The sequence below is a fragment of the Lepisma saccharinum genome, unplaced genomic scaffold (genome assembly GCF_977018435.1).
Source record: "Lepisma saccharinum unplaced genomic scaffold, izLepSacc3.1 HAP1_SCAFFOLD_450, whole genome shotgun sequence".
Taxonomy (NCBI): Eukaryota; Metazoa; Arthropoda; class Insecta; order Zygentoma; family Lepismatidae; genus Lepisma; species Lepisma saccharinum.
The window spans coordinates 217,615-241,075 of record NW_028143147.1 but is presented as its reverse complement, the minus strand read 5'-3'; the positions used below and the strand labels follow the sequence as shown (position 1 = coordinate 241,075).

At 38.5% G+C, this 23,461-nt stretch overlaps 1 protein-coding gene across 1 annotated transcript in view; it reads left to right on the top strand.

Annotated features, from left to right (window-relative positions):
• The first annotated feature begins 1,569 nt into the window (after positions 1 to 1,569).
• LOC145982843 (transmembrane protein 94-like) overlaps positions 1,570 to 23,461 on the top strand; it is a 42,382-nt gene continuing 20,490 nt past the window's right edge. Inside the window, exons 1-6 of the mRNA XM_083116207.1 lie at positions 1,570 to 1,689; positions 5,103 to 5,284; positions 13,074 to 13,211; positions 14,621 to 14,816; positions 18,082 to 18,290; positions 20,652 to 20,829. Coding sequence (XP_082972333.1) covers positions 1,570 to 1,689; positions 5,103 to 5,284; positions 13,074 to 13,211; positions 14,621 to 14,816; positions 18,082 to 18,290; positions 20,652 to 20,829 — 1,023 coding nt within the window. The remainder of the gene's footprint in view (positions 1,690 to 5,102; positions 5,285 to 13,073; positions 13,212 to 14,620; positions 14,817 to 18,081; positions 18,291 to 20,651; positions 20,830 to 23,461) is intronic.

Genomic DNA, 23,461 nt, shown 5'->3' with positions numbered 1-23,461 from the left:
TGCCCCATTTTAGACGTCAAAGGAAAGGAAGAGGGGTGGTTCCTTTTCCACCTTCGACTGTAATCAGCCCGCATCAGCAAGAAAATCGTGGCTGAAACAATCTGCATCGTCCCCCCCCCCCGCCCCCACGTTTGCTGACAGGAAAAGAGGGAGAAGTCAGTCAGTCAACGGAACACTTTTTTGGCAGATATTACGACATCGACACAATTAGGAAAACGTATGAAGTGGGAAACGGGAGTTATGATGCACGTAAGATCGAAGTAAACTTTTGTGGAAACCTGGATGACAATGCATTAAGCGGGTTGACAATCTTTAGTTCACCTTTGTGGTTTTGATTATCTCTAACAGTTTCGCTTTTTTATGAAGTGTTGCAGGGAACAAAGAACACGTTTTGAATGAAAGCGGTTACCGGAAGTTGTCGGCTACAAGGCCGAGAGTTGATCACTCACGGGAACCTGCTGAACTGTAGGTCAGAGCTGGACAGATGGGCCAGACTTCCAGGCGCCATGCATCTGTATTTTCGAACATTCCTGCGATCTTATATTTCAAGGTGGTGTATTTATTGATGAAAGAGCTTGACCTGCCATACACATTGGCAAAGACTGCAAGTCCAGCAGTCATTTCGGGCTGCTCCCACCCTCCCCCGCTAGTTTTCAGCAGCTCTTAGGACAAGGAAACAAGTCAAGTCGATTTAAAATAACATCCAAGCACATTCGATCTTCTCTTCTCGCGTATCCAAGAGCAAGCGTGACAAAACAAGCCTGGTGCGTTGGGTAGCGGCAGTCGGGTGTGGGGTAACATTGGTGCACTTGAGGGAGGAGAGGGCAGAGGTCAAGTGCTATTGGATATCACTCAAGCATTGTGTGGTGGTGTCTATTTTTAGTTCAGACCTAATTGTGAGCGGTAGAGCGCTCGTAAAGGGAATGAGTGGAGGAAAAAACAACGCATTTTTCGGCCGATTTCCTTCAATTTTCAACTTTTTTTTCCAAAATTTTCTAAATTTTTCACGGTTCCCGGGAAAAGGGTTGTTACTTCGAGAGGGTCGTTATACCCGGGGTCGTAGAATCGAGAGTTGACTGTATATGCTCAACCCTACAGGAAACCAAATTCTGTGGTATGACAGTCCCTTTGGGGTCAAGGGCATGCCAAGCAGATTTTCATATAATGCCTTATGGTGCTCAGTCAACCGCAAAATATAAAGGTCCCCACTTGGAATTTGAGCTGCAGTAGGGTATCTGAGGAGATCTGTGTTCTTTTCCTAGGTGGGAATTCTTCTGTTAGGGAGCTTTCGGACCGAAGCAACACATGACAAGCAACAAATGACATATGTCACTTGGAAGAGAACCCCTCAGTAGTCAATGCAACATTTCTAACTGAAGAGACACGACAAGCTGCAAGCGTCTCGTGTCAGTTGCATGTCGCTCGGAGTTGGTTGTTATTCGGTACACCATGTCACTTTGATCTGTTGTGTGTGCATGCACTGTGAATGTTTTTCTTTAAACTGAAGGGGCACCATGCCAGTTGTCACTTTGGTCTGAAAGCTCCCTCAATGTCCCTGTATAAGCAGCTATGGAGCTCACCCAGCCTCTTGTCGATGTGCACCTGAGGCTTGGATATCTGGAGCATGATGCTGTGTACATTACCCTTACTGCGGCGAAGATCGAGAATGTGTGGACCTCCACAATCTTTGTACGTGCCTCCATGGCACATGGGAGAACTATCTGTTTCTCACTGGAAAACAAAATGCCAAACATATGATGACAAATCCGACACTGCCATCTATTGTTGAAAAAAAGTACTATTCTTATATTATTCAGGCTAAGAGGAGAAGAAGCAGGAATCAGTAACAACTATTGCAACAACTATAACGAGGCTCTGGCACTGTAAGAAAGCCAAACTGAAATATTGCAAACTCTAAAGTAAAAAACATGTATTTGTGAGGTCTTGCATTATTTTTTGTATGTATAATTGGTATGTATACATTTCCTAGTAACAACTATTTAAGATATTTTTGCTAACTACTAATGAAACAGCTTCCAATTTGTATTATTCGAAAACTTAACCTTTAGATTGCTTGAATAACAGCGTGTTATTTTCTTTCCCTGCTGTTTGTTAAGTTCCTAAGCACACTAATATAAATATGTGTAGTTTGCATATATAATCAATCATAGTAGCTTGCGTGTACTTGCCAGTGATCATTTATATCATTCAGGAGATGGTTTTTGAACCTGTGTTAATTGAAACAGTTTTCCTTTCAAATTGAAAGGACCAAATAAATTCGATGTAAAAGTGTGAAACTTTACCTACACAATACATAAACTACACTGCATTTACTGCACCCTACAACAAATATATTTAATATATTTACTGACATGATCAATTGTGATGCGAGGGGTGGAAAATGGTCAGTAATGACAGTCATAGTCAGTTTTATCATCTTGATCTGTAATTTGTCAGTTTTTAAAAGATTAGTAAATAAAAATCAGTATTTTTTGTTGATAACTGCAATTTGATTGTTTTGTTATTGCAATTGCATTTTGGGGGATACATAGCAACTTTCCAGAAACATGACAGATTTTTTTTTGTAGTTCATTTAAAGACAAATAATTTTCCTAAGCCAGTAGTAACTAATTGTGTACTGACAAAGTAACATAGTTATGAAAACTTTTCTTGTGCACAGACTCTCCATAATTGTTGGAAAGTTTATATATTCTGATTTGAAGGCCAGGTTTTTAATTATCTGGTTCCTAAATTATTCACTACTTTAGGTTACCTTTGTTTACAGTTTTGTTAACTTTTTAGCACAAAATGAAAACATGTAGTACACTCCTGTTCACATAAAGTGACACTCTTTATAGGGTTGATCAGTGAAGCATATGCCAATAATGAAAACATGTCTTATCTTTGTAAAAATTATAGCTTGAATAAATAGGTATGCCAAAACCGTCGATGGTAGTGGTGTATGCCAGATAATATATACATATATATTAATATGGTCAGTAATTATTCAGTATTTACTCAATTTTTTGCCATTTTGATCAATGGTGTGCCCAAAGGGGGTTGGTGGGGGTCAACACTCCTAAACAAACTGAAGGCAAGAAAAGATGGGAAAATTAAGGCTGAATACCAGAAAAAGTATACCAACCACCCCCACCTTGCCCTCTTTCAAAGATCCTGGACACGCCAATGCCTGTGATACTCATGTAAAATGCCATTTCTGTAAGTAAGACCATCTCCTGAATGGTTCCACCATGAAAGTATTGTGTTACTGTGTTTCTCTTGCACACTCTACTATTGATTTTACTTAATAAACTTTGTGAATAACCATTGTGATGTCTCAAATAATTGTGCCTTTTCATATGCATTTTATGGGGATGGACCAAATTGAAATTTTGGCCTGTACCAATAACCAAAATTCTACCAACTTGATATTAAGTGGCAAACATTCTGTGAAAACCTAGAATGGTTAATTCGCTTCTCCAATATTAATGCATCCACCTAGGTGAGTGCAATGGGTTCTGAATTTGTGACTTTGTTTTTTAGAGTCACTTTTAGCTAATACAATGTCCAGACTGGGACTCAAAGCAGCAAACTTCAGTGGCAAGATGAAAAGTCAACTACTTCATGTGCTCAGACACTGAGCAGGCTGCAGTGTATTGTAAAAATTACTTTGCAAATCCAGGGAATGTAAATTATACCTTTATTAAAGCAATATCAAATGGCAGGAATGTGCACTAAATTACAGGCTATTTATAGAGATATTGGTTTTGTAAAGTTATAATCATATCTACTTATATTCCTAAAGCAGGATCCATAGTATTTTATTTTAAATTGTTTTTAATAGATAAGATCATAAGATGTTCTCCATAACTTGTTATTACTGCAAAGTGCTTAAAATATTAATGTGCTGAACCATGCTAAATTTTATCTCCACCCTCATCAGGGTGCTGTCCACTTACAATTTTATCCAGACTTCCCTGGTGGCACAATGCTAGTACCGTCACCTGGTAATCAAGGGGTCTATGGTTCTATACTCGGTTGAAGCACATAGTGGTTTGGATCACACTTTAAAATGTAAATGTACCTGCGATCAGTTTTTCTACTCATAAAGTGGACGTAAAAACAAACCGAAACTCAAACCATTGGACTTAAAAACAAACTGAAACTCAAACCATTGGACTTAAAAACAAACTGAAACTCAAACCAGTGGACTTAAAAACAAACTGAAACTCAAACCAGTGGACTTAAAAACAAACTGAAACTCAAACCAGTGGACTTAGAAACAAACTGAAACTCAAACCAGTGTACTTAAAAACAAACTGAAACTCAAACCAGTGCACTTAAAAACAAACTGAAACTCATACCAATGGACTTAATAACAAACTGAAACTCATACCAATGGACTTAAAAACAAACTGAAACTCAAACCATTGGACTTAATAACAAACTGAAACTCATACCAATGGACTTAAAACTAAACTGAAACTCAAACCATTGGACTTAAAAACAAACTGAAACTCAAACCATTGGACTTAATAACAAACTGAAACTCAAACCAGTGGACTTAAAAACAAACTGAAACTCAAACCAGTGCACTTAAAAACAAACTGAAACTCATACCAATGGACTTAATAACAAACCGAAACTCAAAGCTAGCTTCTCGTGAAAAGCAGTGCAGTGGGGTTGGCAGCTAAAGTGTGACAGATCATGTAACTTTCACTATAGTTGAGAATGAGAATGTGTGGGGCAAGGGGGGCAGTGCCTCCCCCTAATTTTTGCCACTTTTGCCCCTGTACTATGCTAAACCTTATCTACAAAGGGAAATATACTGTCTTTGCCCCCTCCCCCCAGTTTTGGAACCCAATTGCTGCCACTGTGTGGAGCCAATGCACGTATTCTAGCCTGAAGTTGCAAAGTTCAACATGCAAACTATCTACTCCTAGAAAATAAAATGGGCCAAGGTAGATATTTCTCTGCACTGTGCAATGCATAAAAATTCTTATGAAGAGGCACACCTGTTTTTTGTCCTTTCTGACTTACATTTCCTTTTTTTAAAAAAAAATCACTGTTTTTCTGCTCTGATTCATCTTGATATTTTGTAGTCGCTGTTGCAACCTTGTATGTCTTTGCTGTTGTTAATTGCCAGATCAGAAAGTGGTACGTCAGCCACTTGGCATGCCCCCGCCACATCTCAAAATGCAGTACATGCCTCTCATCCTAGCCTTCCAAAGTATGCAACAGAAGAACACACTGTAGAAGAACGTGCTCATCTTCTGAGGAGACGGTAGGTAACTACATGTAATTTAATGTTAATGATTGGGTCATGTGGAGTTTGTATGGAAGTTAACAAACATGCACTTTACTGTTTTATAGAGATATGCTGTTACAATTTTTGTTTTTACCACAACCAACAGAGTGCAGATTTGTTACTATTTGTTGTGATTGTTGAAAACTGGCCAGTATTCTTTACATTCGCTTTATAATAACCGGTGGCATAACAGTCTATGAAGGCCAAGGCCTACCTTCCACCTGCTGAGGGGGGAAATCAATGTTGTTGTAGGCTTCCATGACTGGGTTATGCTTCCCAATTTACTCACAATAGTTGGTGGCCATCAGCCCATAGACAGGCCGAAATCTCAGAGAAAAGTTGTTACGCTTTCCCCAGAAGACTCGAACCTTCACACATCTCGTAGTCGAAGCCCAAAGCATGATGCCTTAGCCCGCAGGGCCAGAATGCGGAACACTTTCGCTTTATACTCACATGACAATTGGTAGTGAACAAACTCAACCTGTTGAATAACAAGCCCTAGAACGTTTATGACTTTAGGTGTTGAATATTATTAGAATGTTTAATGGGCTGAATAGCCATAATTTTCATATTTTATGTTGTCATGGTAACTTGATGTTGATTTTGTTCGCTCGCAATTATGTTATAATCGAAATAGATAAATACATGTCATAATAAATAAATATGTTATATATATATATATATCTAGGGTTATGGGAACTTCTTGGACACACTGTACCTGGGTAATTCAATGTGTTTTTTTTTATTGCAATTACGGCTGAGTCGATACCAATACTTTAAAATTATAACAGTGCAAAGCAGTTCAAAGTATTTATATTATTATGTAAATTTTCCATCGGAACTATACTGTATCAATGTACCAGAGCTTGGCTTTAAAATGTGCTCAGTTCTTTGCCTGCAGCCTTAGGGAGATTTCACATTGAAGCGACAAGCTAAATGTATCAAATGTCGCTTGAGGATTCACCAATCAAATTCAAGTTTGTGCAGCATGTCATGATGCTTTTGATTGGTTTGTTTCTGAGTGACATGTACTCATTTGCCACCTCGTTGTGAATATCAGGAATAGAGGCTCAAATAGCAACTTCTGCATGCTAGCAACACATCCAATGAAATGAGGGTTAAAACTGAATCATACATGTCTGCACAACCAAATTGGTTAAATTATTATCCTGTAATTTTAGTGAAGGTACTCTGCTTTTATTGTTATAAAATGCATGTACTTCCAACAGTTTTCTTTTGTGCAATGGGGAAATGTGAGGCATATATCTGTGGTACACTTGCTTGACAATTATGGTTTCAATCATCATTATAAATACGATGGCGCAACGGTTGCGTCATCGCCTTGTAATCAAGGGGTCCCGGGTTCGATACTCGCTGGAGGCACATAGTGGTTCGGATCCCACTTTAAACTGTAGGTCCAGTCCCGATTAGCCTTACTGTGCATATAGTGGACTTAAAACACCACTTCAACCATCATTATAAATAGATGAGAAATTATAATTATGAAGTATTGCAAAAGTTCCTGTTATGTGTTCAATGGGAACTGTGTACATGGTACGTACTGTGTTAGTGTTTATGATTTGTCTTGTTTTTGGCACTGTTATTTGTACATTATTCTTCCTCTAGTGTAAAAAGTCATCTTTCAGGAGATGGTAAACTTTTAAATATCATATTACATTTGTATTATTAATAATAAATTAACTGAAATGCATGGTAGTGTGAGGAAGTGAGAAAGAATTGATATAAACATCAATATGTTAGTTATTCCAGTATAGAAAATTTCTCACATTAGCAGTGAAGATATTAGGTGCATCCAGAAAGTAAGTTTCCCTGGGCTCGTGAACAAAAAGAAAACATTATTTCATTCAATGATTTATTGCCACAGGTACAGCACTTGTCCAGTTACTTGTCAACATAATTCCCGCTGGAATCATGCACTTGTCATAGCGTGGGACCAACTTCTGTATACCTGCATCGTAGAAGTCTGCTGCCTGGGCACCAAACCACTGTGTGACATCCATCTGAACCTCTTCGTCACTGTGAAAATGTTGACCGGACAGGAACTTTTTCAGGTGCAAGAACAGGTGGTAATCACTGGGAGCGAGATCCGGGCTGTATGATGGATGATCGAACACCTCCCAACCGAAGCTGTCCAGAATGGCTGCAGTGCACCTAGCCATATGCGGCTTCGCATTGTCATGTAGTAAGATCACCCCGCCACCAAGCTTACCGCGTCACTTATTCTGAATTGCTCGTCGCAATGTCCCTAATGTTTCACAGTAATGGTTAGCGTTCACAGTCTCACTTCTGGGCAGAAACTTGATGAGCAGAATGCCTTGTCTGTCCCAGAACACCATTACACATCAGTTTTCGCATCAACACAGTCTGTTTGAACTTCATCCTGCATGGAGATCCACTGTGACATCAATGCATGGACTGCTGCTTGCTTTCTGGGGTGCTGTATGCAACCCACATTTCATCCCCTGTGATGATCCAGTTGAGAAAATCATCATCATCATGATAACCCTGCAGGAATGTCAGCACCATGCCCATGCATTTTCCTTTGTGTTCAGGCATCAGTTGTTTCAGCAGCCACCGGGCTGAGCTGAGAAATGTCGGGCAACAACATCAGCCAGCAAGATCATGGTGACCGTATTCTTCGATGACCGTGGTCCCCTGCTAGTGGAGTTCCTTGCAAAAGGACACACCTAATGCCAACATGTACTACGAAACACTGTGTCGTCTGCAGACAGCAATAAAGCATAAGTGACCCGGCAAGCTCAGCACAGGCATCATTTTACTCCACAATAATGCTCGTCCCCATGTCGCCGTTCAAACACAGGACCTGTTGAATTCCTTCGGTTGGGAAGTGCTCAACCACCCTGCTTACAGTCCTGACTTGAGTCCATGTGATTTCCACATTTTCAGCCCAATGAAGAAACACCTCAGAAGATGCCACTATGCATCAGATGTAGATCTGCAGGTGACAGTGACAGAATGGTTTGCCTCACAACCCAAGGACTTACCAGGGCATTCATCAGTTGGTACCCAAGTGGGATAAGTGCCTTACCTCATATGGCAAATTTGTGTAGTCAATGGGTCATTCCACATCAAATCAACGCAAAACCTAAGATTTTGACACCCATAAATTCCGATTTCGATGTATACATCATTTCCAAAAATCTTAAAATTTTCGTTAGAAGGAATAAAAAAACCAAAAATTTTATTTTTTTGTAGCTAAAGAGATTGTCTTTGCAATGATTTACATTTATTTACATTGATTTCACTTCAGAATTGAATATCAGTCAGTTTTGACCCTAAATTTCAGCCATTTGCATTAGATGTGGTGAAAAAAGATACGGAACATAAATGTAGCCTGAAATGTACTGAAAACAATGTTTTTTACCCCAGATTTCTATAATTTTTCTTAGCTGAGTTATCATAATTATCGCAACTGTCCGCATAGGTCAAAAATGTTGCAAGTCATGAAACAAAAATGGCCGCCATTTTCAAACAAAGTCTAGTTTTAGAAAAATAATGCCTGTTTTGAACTACCCTTGTACAGAGGTTACAACGACAGACAAATGAAAAATTTTAAAAATGGTCGAACGACCACTGCTGGACCATTTGGCACGGATTGACCCTGAAATTTTAGGCAATTTCCAAAAATCTTAAAATTTTCGTTAGAAGGAATAAAAAAACCAAAAATTTTATTTTTTTGTAGCTAAAGAGATTGTCTTTGCAATGATTTTCATCATCAAAAGTTTTTGGTTCCATCATACCCACATGATGAAAATTCAGATTTTCGTAACCGAGTTTTCCCACCACAAAAATTAGGCTAAAATCCATTATTAGGCTTTTTATAGGCATTTGTAAAAATTTTTTGAGTGCTGATGTATTTTTTTCTGAAATCCTCATTATTTCATTGAACTTTGTGAAAAATTTCAGAGATCTGATGATTGGTTAAGGAGAAAAGAAATAAAATGTAAGCAAGTATATCTTGTGTCAAGGGTCTCAAGAGTGACAGACAACACTGATTTGATGACATTTGAAAGTGCTGTAAAATGAAAACCATTTGAGATAGAGTGAAAAAAAATTAGGGGGTTTCTTTCAACCATAAAGGAAGGGAGTATACCAAATTTAATCGAAATCGGAGTTGGTGGGTGTCATGACCTCATTGAAATGGCATGGAATGACTGACCCCAATGTCAGTAATAAACTCTGTACATGGAAATTGACCTTTTCATTTGATAGCACCTTATAATAGAAGTGAGCTTGACATTTGGGTGCCTTCTCGATGCGTTACCTCTTACACCCTCAGTCCCTGGTGGAGACACATTGCATAGTGCTTCAGATCCCATTTTAAAGTGTATGATTAGTTTATCTGATGTTGCCAAACCTTTGCTTTGCTTCTTTTCCATGCACAGGGATATTTCTGTAGGGATGGTGTTGCACTAGCTTCCAACCACTTTTCTTGTGATGATTGTGGAAAGAAGTCAAAAGTAGAAATTTCAGCGAAAATTACAGGCTCGAACAGGACTCAAACCAGGGAATGGAACATACCATGGCATTGCTCTACCAACTAATCTACTGAGCTAGCCCTGACATTGCCTGATATTTCGCTGTGACTTTCATCTGTTTTACCATTGTGTTTGGAGCCAATGTTTTTTTTTTAGCATGCTGTTTTACGTTGTCTTCAAGCACACGTACCTAATGCCACACATAATGTGAGGAACCTTTTTTATTCTCACTGGAACCTTTCTGTCTACCACTCCCAAGTGGGCCTAGGCTCATGCTGTACTTTTCAACTTGCCAATCAGCTATTTGTTTTGTTGACTTCACTGCCGACAGGATGAAACAAATATGAGTTGGATACACTGCAGGTATCCAACTGTTTTGTATGTGCAGCATGGTTCAAGAAGTATTTTTTATGAAGATATTTTGTATGGCAAGAAACACACAGACATGCAGTGGTAGAATTACCCTTGGCAATGTTCGTACAGGAGAGGCAGTGTTTACTTCACAACTTAAATTGCACCCCCATTTTTCCTTGACAGGAGACACACCCATAAAGGCTATTGGAAGACTTCTAAAGGTTAACTGTCAGTACAAAATAATTACAGAGAAAGAGAGAAAATATAAAGGATCCACGAATGACACATGGCAAGGAATGGTTTTAAATGAATACACCTAACTTTGCCAGAAGTCCATTCTAACCTACATTTTCATTATATTTATGTAAACAGTATATGGTACTGCGAAGAGGAATCTGTATCTATCGTCCAGAGATTTGTGCAATGCACTGCAAATATTTTGGGGATTTTAATTTTTCTTCAAAATTTAAAATGAAAGATATATCTCAGGCTTTTAACATGAGGAGTGAATTCATGCAAAGTAATAGAACACACTTACAAGATTGCCGATCTTTGTGGCAGAGTGGTTGGCACAGCATGCTACGATGCCAGGGGTCCCAGGTTCGAATCTCAGCCTGGGCATGAGTGTTCTTTGTAAGTCTTTGAGGTCTCAATTATCCTGTGCATTATGCAAATCACAGAAAATTGATTAATTCTGCTGTAAATATTTGAGAAGCAAAAATGGAATCCTTTACACAGGAATAAACGTAATCCTCTGATAACTACGAGGGTCATTTGGAAAGTAACCGCTGTTTGACTGTAAATAAAAAAAACAACATAGATACAACAATTTTTTACTTATAAATTTTCAGCAAAAAATGCAGGCTCGACCATGACTCGAACCTGGGTCTCTGGCATACCGTGCCATTGCTCTAACCACTGAGCTACTGAGCTGGCCTGGCCTCGCCTGTTTTTTCGCTATCGCTGTTTTACCTGCGTGGAATTGTGCTACAACAAATTTTTACTGTACTTCTGAAAGGTACAGCTGTCCTCTATTTTTCAACATAGTCGCCATGTAAATTCAAGCACTTGTCATACTGTTGCACCAACTTACCAATCCCTTCTGCATAAAACTCGGCTGCCTGGGAATTCAACCGACCTGTCGCAGCATTTTGAAGATCCTTATCGTCAGGGAAGTGCTGTCCCTCAAGCCACTTCTTCATGTGAGTGAACAGATGAAAATCAGAAGGAGCCAAGTCCAGGCTGTACGGGGGATGATCAAAAACATCCTATTGGGATTGGTGCAAAAGGTCTTGTTGTTTCGCCGAGCAGTGTGAGGGCGAGCGTTGTCATGCACGAACACACCCCAGATGTCAGCAGACCGTGACGTTTGTTCTGAATGGCTCTTCTCAGTTTCTGCAAAGTGTTACAGTAAACATCAGAAGTGATCGTCATACCACATTCCATGAATTCAACAAGCAAAATTCCCTTAGCATCCCAAAACACGATGGCCATAATCTTCCTCGCTGACAAAGTTTGACGGGCTTTCCTCGGCTTGTTTGGAGAACCGGTATGATCCCATGCCATTGACTGTTGTTTTGTCTCAGCGTTCACATACGCCATCCAAGTCTCGTCGCCAGTCACTATTCTCTTCAAAGACTTTTCCCTTCCGTGTTGTACCGGGAAAGAAAGTCTAAGGTAGAGACCATTCGACTGGTTTTGTGGATCTCCGTGAGAATTTTCAGGACCCACCAAGCACAGAACTTCCGATAGTCTAATTTTCCGGTGACAACCTTGTACAACACAGTCCAAGAAATGTTCGGAAATTTTTCAGAAAGTTCTGAGATTGTTAATCGACGGTTCGCATGAACTTTGTCGTCAATTTTCTTGACGAGATCAGCACTCACTACAGGTCGTCTACCACTCCTACGTTAATCATAAATGTTTGTTCTTCCTGCTTTGAAAAATCTGATCCACTGAAGCACAATACCTTCACCCATAATGTTTGGGCTGTATACAGCACAAAATTCATGATGAATGTCTGCCGTTGACAGATTTTTTGCCAAAGGAAATATTATCACTCTGAGTAACATTTGGCAGGATTTTCGATGGCAACACACATTTTGTGATGCTATAACCAGCACACGCACGTCACTATGATGCTCTCACTAGCAAAGCTTACTGAATCACAGATTGCGTGATGTAACAATGGTTGCGCTCTGCCCACTAGTACTAGCGCCACGCCACCACGGGGGTTACTTTCCGAATTACCCTCGTATATTGATTGAGATTGAGTTGCTGTTTAAGTCCACTTTATGCACAGTAAGGCTAATTGGGACTGGACCTACAGTTTAAAGTGGGATCTGAAGCACTGGGTATCGAACCTGGGACCCTTTGATTACAAGGTGACTATACTACCACCGCACCATCGAGGAGGCTGATACCTATATGAATGTGCTATTGGAAGTGAAATGTTATTTTTGTTTAATAAGTATGGTTCTTAAATCAAATTTAGGTTTTTATTCTCCATTTTAACACTATAATGCAATTTTATATACCACTTTTGATCCTGAAATATGGCAAGTTTTGTACCAAAATCTTCATCTTTTTTATTCACAATAAATATATGGCTCTACTTATCATCCATTTCATCTCTTCATTATTCTTCACTGACACAAATAACTCAAGAGGTAGAAAATCAATGTAAAATAACCAAAATTGAAAAAGATATAGAATGTAACTGAGATGTCAGTTTTTTCAGTGTGCTATGTGCTACTTGACATGCCTCTTCTTCTGTGACAGAAAAACTTTCCAGAGAATCGCCTTGCTTTCATTCTAACATGATGCATTTTTCCTTTTTTCTCTCTCTCATTGTGTGGTAAAGTGTGATGTCTTATTTTACAATTTTCCAGCAACAGTTTGGGAAACTCCCGTGCTATAAGCTTTTCTGCTCCAAGTGCAATTAACCTTGAATTTTCTCAAGTGAAATTTGAGGAAGGGAATGGTGAAACGTCAACCGATTCAGTGTCAGAGTTAAACAATGCTAACAGGTATGGGTTGAGTGCTTTGCATGCTTCATGTTTTTATGTTGTACACTGTGCTTATTTGTTCAGTGCATTGGTTAGGTGTGCTTAAAATTGTGTCACTGTTTGTTCTTATTTTTACTTACTAGTTTTTAAGGACTGGTAGGGTGGCTGTCTGCTGTTCAGAGGACCCGGGTTAGATTTCTGGTGTGGGTAATTTCAAGTGGGAATTTTACCTGCAATGCCCCTGAATGCAGCAACTCTTGGGTTCACCCTGCCTCCGATAATAGCTGGGGACAACCCTGGGGGAGTAAAGGCAGCTGGAGCATGGTGCTGATTTCATCATATCTACACAAATGTCTGGGATTGTGAATGTGTGGAACCCTACCTCCAGAGTTGCATGTTGCAATGTACATCAGTAACTTTATCTGTTTACTACTTTTCAAGGTCGGTTTTGTTGAGGGGTGCCAGATGATTTAGACACACATACAGACCAATTATTTTCCAGAATCAGCATACTTTTATGTAAAGAACATGTAATGCTTAAGGTCTGGAAAATTTGTTTTGATTTCTATAGAATGAATAGTAATATAAAAATCAGCATGTGCTATATTTTCAAATGAATCAAATCATACCATGCATGGTTTCCAATCTGTATTTTCTCGTAGATATATCAACATTTCTATGATGTGGTGAGACACATACCTGCATGCTCTTGTGCAGAGAAAGTGACACAGTGTGTGTGTTTGTGGGAGAGTACGTGCATACATGCGTGCCTGCAGGGGTGGCCCAAGATTAAATTCTCACCTGGGTGAGATGAATATTTGGTGCCTCTCCATAACTTCCCACCCTGGTCCACCTACTTCCCACCACCCCTCAATAAAAACGACCGTGTTTTATCTTTATGGTTTTAATGAGGAAGAAATAAAGGCCTGATTTTTTTTTAAAAAAAAACTGTTACTGTTAAAGAGCACATTCATTACAGGTATGTATTTATTTAATCAAAATAACAGTAATCTCTTAGCTTAAATTGCTATATGCTTTTGTGGTATGCTTATTATGTTATGAAGCAGTAACTTCAATTAATATTCCATGAAGGACATGAATGACTCGTTAACTAAATTTATGTTTATAACGAGTTGATTGCAATAGTATTCACCTTTGAAAAAATAGGGCAAATAAATTATACATTTATATTTATAAAAGTAATAACAAACTGGCAGAATTTCTTTCTGAATTACAGGCTATTTATAGATATCATACCAGTAAAATTATCTGTAGTTTTACCACACCGATATGCCTGCATCAGCTGATACCAATTAATCTGCCTCACCCCTGATTTATTTTAAATTTCACCACCAGTCAGTGTAAAAGAGTTATTTATTTATCAGTGCTTTTCACTTTCTTAATTTAAAAGGTATATTTTTTATCTGTAGAACTGCTCAAGAGATAGATGTTTCGCATGTAGAGGGAAGCCAGTTGGCAAAAGGGACTGCTGCAGCAGCTAGTCAGGACAGTGTTCTTGTGCAGAGTGTGGATTTGTACACCCAGCAGGAGACGTGGAAGTCCCTTAGCTGTTTGACTGACAGCACAGACCAGAGTGCACCTGTCAATTTTGACATGTCTAACAGGGTTTGTATTGCTAATTTTGTCAAAGGTGTCTAATGTATTGTGTGTGTGTGCCACTTGCAGAGCAGGCAGGGACTTCAACTCAGAACCATCGGAGATGAGATCATTAAATGACTACTTGGCATGCTGGTCCACGGAAGCAGCCAAGGGCATATGTATTTAGCAGTGGCGTATTCTCCATGTGAACACTTTTACCACCTGCAAGCCAACTTTTTTTGTTATATTTTTACATTGATTGAATTGCTTTATTTTACTTCGCTTTTATGCCACCTTTCACTAATTGCGAAGATGGGGATGAGTGATGATGTGCTAAACCCACCACCATGGAGGTTGGCTTGAATTAATAATCAAAAGAATTCAATGCCACGGAGGCCAGCTTTTATTTTTATATTTTTACACTCTTAGCTTTAATACATGTGTAATATCTCATTATATATAAGGTAAAGTTCCCTGTGCACATAGCACCGTGCCATGAAGGTACATTTAGGGAATGTAGGGGTAGGGCCTTGGCAATTTTGGAGGTGATGTGATCATCACCATGCTCCTGCTGCCTTTACCCCCCCCCCCAGGTACCCATTGATTTGAGGCTGGGTGAGCCCAAGAGCCACTTTATGCAGAGACAAGGCTCAAAATTCCGACCTTAGGTGACCTACCCCAGGAATCAAAGCTGAGTCTCCTGTGTGGCAGTCAGACACCCTACTCACTAGACCACCGTGGTTCTTATCTCGTTATATAAAGGGTGGTGCAAAAGTCATCATCCTATTTGAACTAACCTTTATTTTGACATCTTGTTGTTTGTATCAGTAGTGTTTTGTCAGTTAAATAGAAGATACTCGTGAAATTTATTGTGTGCGAAAATGAATAAGAACGTGGAAAAATTGTGAAAATATTTTTAAGAAATAATATATTTGTATTCTTGACACAATGAGAATTTAGACTACATTTTCCCCATCGTCCAGCGCCTACACCGCAAACCATTCGAAGTCTCGCTTCCTTTGGGGATATTTGAAGTTATTGGTTTATGTGAATAAGACAGAGACGTTACAGCAACTAAAGGACAATATTCAGCATGAAATTGAGAACATTTCCCCGCAGATTCTTTCCAACACCATGGAAAATGCAATAAAAAGAGCCCAAATTTGCAACAATTCAAATGGTGGTCATTTATTGGATATTATCTTTAAAAATTGAGGACATAAAACTTATAAGTATAAATAAAAGTTTAACACAAAAAAACCCACTTTGTTTAATTTAAAACCCAAGCTATAGGCTAAGAAAATCAGGTGATGACTTTTGCGTCACCTTGTATTATGCATACTATTAAAACAAGCTTGTAAACCAGAATTTAAATAAATTATTTAAAGAACTTAACGACTGGTTTACATGCGCCACTGATCATTCACGACCACATCCTTTTGACGGCTGGGTTTCCTTCCTGGTTAGATGGTTGGGGGGAGGGGGATGGAGCCAAAGAGAAAGTGGGCAATTGGTTATTATTATTTTTTTTGTAATGCATCCTGAGTGGTGAGTTCCACAGCTGCAAACAGTGTTGGCAGGAGAACACTGCTAATTCCTTTCTGTTTCTGTGCACTGATTGGCAGTGGTGGTGTTTCTGATTACGTTAAGGGTAATTTTCCTTTGTGCTAGGGAAATTTAGGTCCAGTTTTAGGTAAGAAGGGAAATTCTATGGAAAGTATCGAAATTGCGAGAAAATTGAAGTTTATTTTCACTTGCATGGTATTTTATTTCTATTTTATGTAATTCATTTAGATACGAGGGGATATCATAAGCATGTGCAATAAATAAAAATTGTTGCAGTAAGAAAGGTCAAATTTTCAGAATAAGCCACTGATATTTAGAGGAGTTTGGGATCCAGGGGTTCTACCCCCTCCCTGAAAAAAAATACTAAGTCAAAAATTAAATAAGCAAAATACATCAGCAGAAATTACACTGTGTTGACAATGCCTGCAATAATTTATGCACACCCCTGCTAATAAAAATACACATAAAAATGATGAACAGGGACTTTATTTTTCATCAGTTGGACCTAACATGAATAATCTGATTTAAACAATGATATTAATTTATTTTGTAGAACAGCTGTTTCAGACAAATTTTAGTAATCTTACTCTTAAAACTCTGTTGTTTTATCATCTTTTTACCTGGTCATGTAATAATAATAAAAATTATTATTATTATTAATTCAACTATTTTTATTATTGCTAGACATATCAATCTTGTTGACCTATTAATTATAAACTTTATTATTATTATTATATGTGAGACATAGTAATACACTCCATTTTTCAATGGTTGAAGCCATCAACATGAAATCCCGGCAGTCTCATATCCTTTCAGCCCTATATGTAAGCAGTTACTCATACTGCAACTGTAACTTTTTATGCTACACTGAGCATCATCTTAGATGATGATGTAGGTACTGTAGACATAATTAAGTCACATGGCATTTACTTGGTAAAGTGATCTATCTATTGCCACTATTCCTTTCCCAATCTGTATAGTGGCAATCAGATGTGCATCCACCTTTCCAACTCACCCTGTACATAGTTCTAAAATATGTTGACCTGCATTTAGAGTTACTTGTTGTGTTAGAGAGATCTCACATCAAATAAGTGATGCATGTCACTAGAGAAGGATAAGCCTGTATTTAATTGGTGAAATCCATAGCTGGCATGCAACATGTGTTGCGTATCACTTCCTTTCTGACTCCCCTGTATGTGATCTTTGTAATGATTCTAACAATACATTACCTGCATTTATTGCTACTTGTAGTGTTAGGGAGATTTCACATCGAAGTGACAAGTGACGTGTCACATCAGGACCTACCCAATGGCATAGTGGTAACATCATCACCTTGTCATCAATAGGGCTTGGTTTTGATGCCCAGTAGAGGCACATTCTGGTTTGGATCCCACTTTAAGCTGTAGGTCCAGTCCCAATTTGCCTATCTGTGAATGTCACTTGAGAATGAGCCAATAAACATCAATGTCTCACACCGTAGTCATATGACAGGCTATGTGTACAAGTCTGATTGGTGAAATCCTCACATGTTGCTTTTCATTTTGGTGTGAAATCTTCTTCAAAAACTAAATTGCTTTGTAAACTTGTTCTTTCATATAAATGTTGTTTTGGAAATGTGGAGACAAAATTTCATAAAACACAGTAGGAAAAACTAGTTTTGTAAATTTCTTCTGTTGAATTTATTAATATTTCTTACCATACATGGTAATATTTATTGCGTTTCTAGGCCAAGCTTCCAAGAGGAATTGAAAAGATTCGTCCCCATTTGGAACAGATTGATAATGTCCCACTGCTTGTTTCACTCTTCACTGATTGCACCCCGACTGCTACACGAGAAATGCTACGGATAATGCAGGACTATGGAGAGGTTGTTTGTGTCATGGGATCGTCAGCTAATGCTGATAATATGGGTATCTTCATGCAAGCTGATGCCAGGTGAGCTTTAATCATATTTTTTAAAGCATATTCCTTATTACGAGAGTCATGTCATAAATTATGCACAAGGTGGCAACACTACACAGTGGATGATGCAATCAGTGTAAAAGTTACGCCAGTTGCAGTTGAAGGTTTGTGGAAGCATCATGCATGTTCGTTAATTCCCTAGTGTCCGCTGGAAGTGATGAGTGTTAACAATGACATCTACATGCACCTCGGGTACTGTGACAGTTGGAGACCCAAGACCATGCACCAAAATGGAAAGTTTACATGGCAAAAACCCAACACAAAGTCACAGAGACAAAAGAGTGGAGAAGTCCATCATTCCCACAACCAAAAAAAATTCAACAAGCACAAGCAGAGGTGAATCAAATGGCAAAAGGCAATTGTGACCTTTGCCTCTTATCACCAATGAATCATTATGGCTTATAGTCTCATGTTGAACTAGTGTGACAGCAGCATATTATCATGCCTGGATCAAAAAATTATGCAGAAAAATGCACAAAAACCTATCTGGCTTGCTTCGGGATGGGCCACTCATTTTCATGCCTGCACCTGGGGGAAGGTTGTGATCGATTTGCTGAGCAATTATGAGTAGTATGTATTGACTCACTTGCCATAAAGTCCAGACATGAGTCCACAAGACTTCAACGTATTCCCCAAGTTGAAAGAGCCATGTGTGGTCAATGTGTTTCCTCACTGGAAGTTTTGTGCAGTGGTACCGAGTCATCCGTTGACTGAATTACAGTGGTACCCTATCACGTACAGCAAATTTTCCGAGATGTTAGGACACAGTTATTTAGAAGCAGGAGGACTACACTGAAGGACTGTAAGGAGATACTGGCTAACATACAGTAAACATGTCAGAAAAAAATGGTGTTCATTATTTATGGAATGATCCTCATATTTAGGGTGACTAGATGTACAAGTGTTCTGGGGCAGTCCTGGTTTTCACCTAGTACCAGTGTCGCAAGAAATATTTTTGGAATGCTTATTAGTCCCTGTTTTTTACCCGGAAGTGAAATACATATTTCTGAGTAATTTGATTTTATCATTGTCAATATCTGATGTAGCAAATCGTACTTCATGTAAGATTAGGACTATAGAATACTTCCATTGTCAGTCAAATGGAATTTGTTCCATACAGCTGCATAAGCAAACGTATCCACTTAGGACCAAATGGAGGTTGAAGTGGGCATGTCTGAAGCTTGATCTATACCGTACACTTCGCCTTCGAAACATTCAGTCAGTAGGGAGCTTCATGAGTGAGCAAGCAAGGCCAGTCACAGTTCCACAACGTATTATTGTTAAATTTCTCACCAAACAAGGAGTAAATCCGAGTGAATTTTTGCACATACTAAAGCAGCAGTTTCTTAGTGAAACATTATTGAAAACCCAATTGTTTGTGAGGCATAAAAAAAATGTGAGTGCACATGAACGCATGCAGAATACAACTTACGTGTGGTGACTCAAAACAATCCTGAGACTGCTTTAACACAAGAAAAGGTTGCGAAAATGTATGTAATGAAATATGTAAAATTAAAAATATACATTATGTGGATAATTTATTAAATTCAATCATAGATATACGAACAAAGGAAAAAGAATCAGAAGGGTCGCCATCTTTTTTCTCCTGCTGCTGTGAAAATTTTAAAGTTTTTCGGTGTTGTTTGAGTGTTTTCTTATTCCTTTTCATTATATATATACTTGGAGTGCAACTACAAAAGAATATATGTAGAGAGGTCAAACTAGGGATGGACCAATATGAATATTTTACTAGCACTAATAAAATACCGATATAAAATTGCAAAACACTCTGTTTTGCAATAGGTTCTACCCATAGAAAAGCCTGTGAATTGTTAATGTTTTTATGAATATTCTGTGGTTTTGTAAAGTAAATATCTTAATGTGCAATTCCCTTTTTAAACATAAAACCCATCACAGCCACATGCAGTATGCATTAATGGGTTTAATAACCAACCATATTCTCAAGGAACATTTTCAATTTTATATCAAATTGGTAGAATATCAGTGTAAATTTTACTGTTTTTACTTCACTTTTCTGCCACTTCTGGCTTATGCAAATTTGAGGATGAGTGACGATATGATGGAATTGATGAAGGGATACTCTAAGAAAACACCCATGCCCAGGCAGAGATTCGAACCTGTGACCCTTGTGTCGTCGTGTGTCCTCAGATGTCAGCCAGTAAATTTTATATCAGTACTTTATTGATATTGGCAAAACTTTCATGTTGATTCATTCCTACCATAAATAGAAATAATAATAATTTTGTTATTTGTATCGTACAGTGTTGCACAGTACACACTATGCTGCTGATTAACATGTAATATTTTTTGCAGCTTTGCAGTAGAACCTCTTTATCCACAAGTGTGCCAAAAGATTCCAGTTTTCCGCCCAATGAGCTCAGAGACTGGTGGGCCGTTACCAGTGGAACTTAGCAGAAGGTTGAATTCCGTAACCTGCTCAGTTGCTTTCTTACGCGAAGATCCTGTATCAGTTTTTCATATGGTGATGGAGGTAAGTTTTAATTTGTATATTCAGGACTCAAAGTTTGGGGAGGGGGGATCCTATCCTCCAGTTAAGAATCACACCCTTCTTATTCCAAAAATTGATCAAGCACCTATGGATTACACTTCCAGGACTGAGTATACAAAGTGTCCGAATATAAGGTTTACAGTCTTCGATCGTTAATAACCCATGGCTTGACAGCCCTTAAAGGGCCTAAGCTGATCTCCTGATGGCCAGTCTATCTTCCACAATCCTACCTAGAGGTGTGGAGATCTTCAACTGGTAATGTGGGTTCAGCAAGTCGAACCCTCAGTCGTTATAGGAGATATCCGAGACAGGGTTATGCTACTCACTCGTAGCTCCCTAATTTCCTCACAATGATGGGTTGCCACCGGTCCTATACACAGGCCAAGAACCCAGAGACTGAACCCAGGCAGACTCGAACCCATGCTGTCCCGCAGTCAGAGTCCAAAGCACAGCACCTTAAACCACACGGCCACAGAGGAAGAGAGTCTTCGAACGTTAATAACAGAAAAACCGTTAAAGATGACTAGACTTTTTGGTATTTGAATCTGTCAAGTGTATGTCAAGATATGTGTGCGCATTCTGTTGTTTTTAGTTCCATCACAGCCCACCAGGTGGTATGCCCAACTGGCAGCTGACCTACTTTTGGCTACATAGCTGTATCTGTCCACCAATCATCCTGGGGGGGGGGGTGACTCGATGAGTGTCAAAGCGAAGTAAAAGCTATTGGGGTAACATTGCTCTCCTGAAACAACATTGCCAATCGTACATCTGTTTTGTCAGTTGTTTTTATTAGCTTGTTTGTACAGTGTTCAGGTGTTTTGTGCACTAATTTTCAATGCTTTGTGTACTGTTGTACAACTTTTATCCAGTAACTGTTCTGGCCAACTCTCTCTCATTCATTTCATCGCACCAGGAACTTTTGGTACCTTGTGACTTGAAAATACCCGATTCAACTGATCACTGATTCATTCTTTCCCAGCCGCCAGTTGGAAATCCAATCAGTGTAGTGTAAGCAAAATGGCAAAGGTGAGCAATTCTTCTTTCGAGCAATGTAAGAGATGTTGCATATCCACTCATATCTTCAATTTAACACCATGAGATTTCTACCTGTGTGAAAATTGAAAAGCAATGTGTATCCACAAAGCCACAGACACTGGATGACATGAGACACACGAAATGACACTATGTGTGCTTCCCTTCCCATAGTAACCATATATTTCGTTTATCGATCTGTTCCGTGTTGCAGATGATGTATTGCTTCCAATGGTGATAATTTTTCAACATCTATAACTAAGGTATGTTACACCAAAAAAAGGCATACTTGCTGTTATTAGCATTCTTGTTATTAACTCTGTATTTGTCTTGAAATTTTATTGCTTTGAATAGGTAACTTCTGCAAGTCCAGAATTTATCTATGTCCTAATTTTTACTGTGTGACATGTTTCAATTTTTCATATCTTGCATCCAGGTATTCTTAGAGAAAGGATTATATTAAGGATCTTGATTATTTACAATTACCTTAACACTAAGAAATATTAATCATTTCCTCAAAGTGCTTATAAGAGGATAAAATCACATCTTAACACATTTTCCGTGCACAGTGAGTCACAAAATGATGTGAATATAGTCTTTTATGCAATTTGTAGTGTGTGTTATGAATTCAGTGAAAAATATTGTGTATTCACTTCCCTGATTAATAAATGTAATCATAGGAAATGAAACTCTGTATTTAGAGATCTATTTTACAAAACTAACATGTGTGTATGTCAAACTAAACTATAGAAAACCAAAATTATACTTTTTTATTCATTAGAAGAAGGAATAAAATAGCAGAATGTTGCTCTAAATTACTGACTGTTTTTAGAAATACAGGAACATTGAAAATATACAGATATGATTTTTGGACTGATAAACAGATTCACTGATTTGCCTATATCTGCTGATTAATTGGTCCCATCCCCAAAATATGTTTGTATATAAATCTTATGGATGTGACAAATTAATAGTCACTCTGTCACTATCAGCCTATGTGTCAATAATTTTACCCTAAGGTAAAAAAGGTAAAGTTTCCCGTGCATATAGCACTGTGCCGTGAAGGCACATTAAGGGGGTGGGGGGTAGGGTCCCCCACATTCTCGATCTCAGCCAATTTGGAGGTGATGTGATCAGCACCATGCTCTGACTGCCTTTATCCCCTGCCCTTCCCTCCCCCAGGGTTTCCCCCAGGTACCCATTTATTTGAGGCTTCCCCTATTTTGATATATCTATAAATAACCCATAATTTAGCTCAAAATTCGATCTGGTGATATGCATTAAGAACACTAATGAGCCATGTTCTAATAGAAACATTTTCAATTTTATATCAGATTGGTAGAATATCGCTGTTTATATTAATGTTGCCAGCTTAGTGGCTGGGTGCATTAAGTGATTGACTTTTGAACTCTTCACCAAAGTTCCCAGGTTCGAATTCCAGCATGGAATGGAATACTCTGTGAGTATTCATTCATATCATATTTCATATTCTTTATTTCCGTTGACCCATGTCCATAGGTATGGAAATCGTCATATAACAATACATACAGTAATAAAATATTAATACAATTTTAGACAAGGA